This window comes from Terrapene carolina, unplaced genomic scaffold (assembly GCF_002925995.2).
Source record: "Terrapene carolina triunguis isolate 2854851 unplaced genomic scaffold, T_m_triunguis-2.0 Scaffold90, whole genome shotgun sequence".
Taxonomy (NCBI): Eukaryota; Metazoa; Chordata; order Testudines; family Emydidae; genus Terrapene; species Terrapene triunguis.
The window spans coordinates 4049687-4051438 of record NW_020664441.1 but is presented as its reverse complement, the minus strand read 5'-3'; the positions used below and the strand labels follow the sequence as shown (position 1 = coordinate 4051438).

Genomic DNA, 1752 nt, shown 5'->3' with positions numbered 1-1752 from the left:
GGGGCTCGGGGGCTATTTAAAGGTCCCAGGGCTCCCCTGCTTCCACCGCCCCGGCCCTGTAAATAGCCGAGGGAGCCCTGAGGAAGCGGTGGGGCTCCGGCGGCTATTTAAAGGACCAGGGCGGCAGAGGCAGCTGGAGCCCCGGCCCTTTAAATAGCCCCTGGAGCCCCCCGCTACCTCAGGGCTCTGGGGGCTATTTAAAGGGCCCGGGGCTCCCCTGCTTCTACTGCCCCGGCCCTTTAAATAGACGCGGGAGCCCTGGGGAAGCGGCGGGGCTCCTGCGGCTATTTAAAGGGCCGGGGCAGTAGAAGCAATGGGAGCCCCAGACTTTTTAAATAGCCCCCAGAGCCCCGCAGCCCTAACCCAGGGCTCCAGCAGTGGGGCTCTGGTGGCAATTTAAAGGGCCTGGGGCTCCAGCCCCTGCTGGGAGCCCCAGGCCCTTTAAATTGCCCCCTGGGGAAGCTGGGCCACCCTGGTACCGGGGCTTGAGCGCGGGGCCCTCTTAGGGGTGGGGCCCGATTCAGGGGAATTGGTTGAATTGGCCTAAAGCCGGCCCTGCTAGCAGGGGCTCCGCTCACCCCACTTCGCCTTCTTGGCAGCCGCTGTCTCCCGGGGAAGCCCTGGGGCCGGCCTGTCCCTTTAAGAGCCGCCCTCAGGGGAGGCGCCTGGCGCTGCAGCCTCCCGGCTCTTCCTGGTCCAGGCGGCGGCGGCGGACGGCCGGGGTCGCCCGAAGTTTGTGGCAGGTGGGGTCGGGGGGCGCATGGCGCTGGTCACCGTCCGCAGATCCCCGGCCGGTAGCGGCCACGGCTCCCCCACCGGCCGCAAGGTGAGTGCCTGCCCCGGCCCAGCCGAGACCCTTGCCCGGACCCATCCCTGCCCCAGCCGGGACCCCTGCCAAGATCTCCCTAGGGCCCCCTGCCCGGCCCCAGCTGGACTCCCGAGCCGGGCTCCCCTTTCCCTGACCCAGTCCCTGTCCCAGCTGGGCTCCCCGTCCTCCCTTCTCATCCTCTCCGTGTCTCGGCGCTAGTTCCTGCGCCGGCTTTGGGGCTGTCTCTGCTCCCTGCCGAGCTCCATGGCTGGGGGGAGGAAACTTGTGGAGTGATTAGTGCCCTGCAGCGCTGGCTGTGGGGGTGTGCCCCGCTGCTCCAGCCCCAGCCTCTCCCAGCAGGGGGCGCTGTAGGGAGCAGTGCAGGAGCGCTGGCTGTTGGAGTGTGCCTCGCTGCTCCAGCCCCAGCCTCTCCCAGCAGGGGGCGCTGCAGGGAGCGTCGTGGGAGCGCTGGCTGTGGGGTGTGCCTGGCTGCTCCAGCCCCAGCCTCTCCCAGCACAGGGCGCTGTAGTGCACGTCAAGAGGGCTGCCATTACACCTGGGTGCCCAGTGCCTGTGGCTGGCTCTAATTCCCCTTGCGCAGCCTGCGCTGCCCTGTGGTTTATCGGGCACTGGTACTGACTTGTCATTAAGTTTCACAAACGGACACTTCCTTAGGAGGCTGCTTCCCCTTCAGTTAGCGTCTTGCAGTCTGCAAAGTCACGCTGAGTGCAGTGGGATCTGGGGCCCCAGCGCCTGGGTTCACCCCCCAGTGCCCCTCCAGCGGGATCCACACCCCAGGCACTAGCACTAGGATTCATCCCCCAGCACCTCCCTCCAGCGGGATCCACACCCCAGACACTAGCACTAGGATTCACCCCCCAGCACCTCCCTCCAGTGGGATCCACACCCCAGGCACTAGCACTAGGATTCACCCTCCAGACCCC

General features: G+C 67.2%; 1 protein-coding gene across 1 annotated transcript in view; it reads left to right on the top strand.

Moving 5' to 3' along the window:
• Window positions 1-724: 724 nt before the first annotated feature.
• SSH3 (slingshot protein phosphatase 3) overlaps window positions 725-1752 on the top strand; it is a 19213-nt gene continuing 18185 nt past the window's right edge. Inside the window, exon 1 of the mRNA XM_026650538.2 lies at window positions 725-826. Coding sequence (XP_026506323.1) covers window positions 761-826 — 66 coding nt within the window. The 5' untranslated portion in view covers window positions 725-760. The remainder of the gene's footprint in view (window positions 827-1752) is intronic.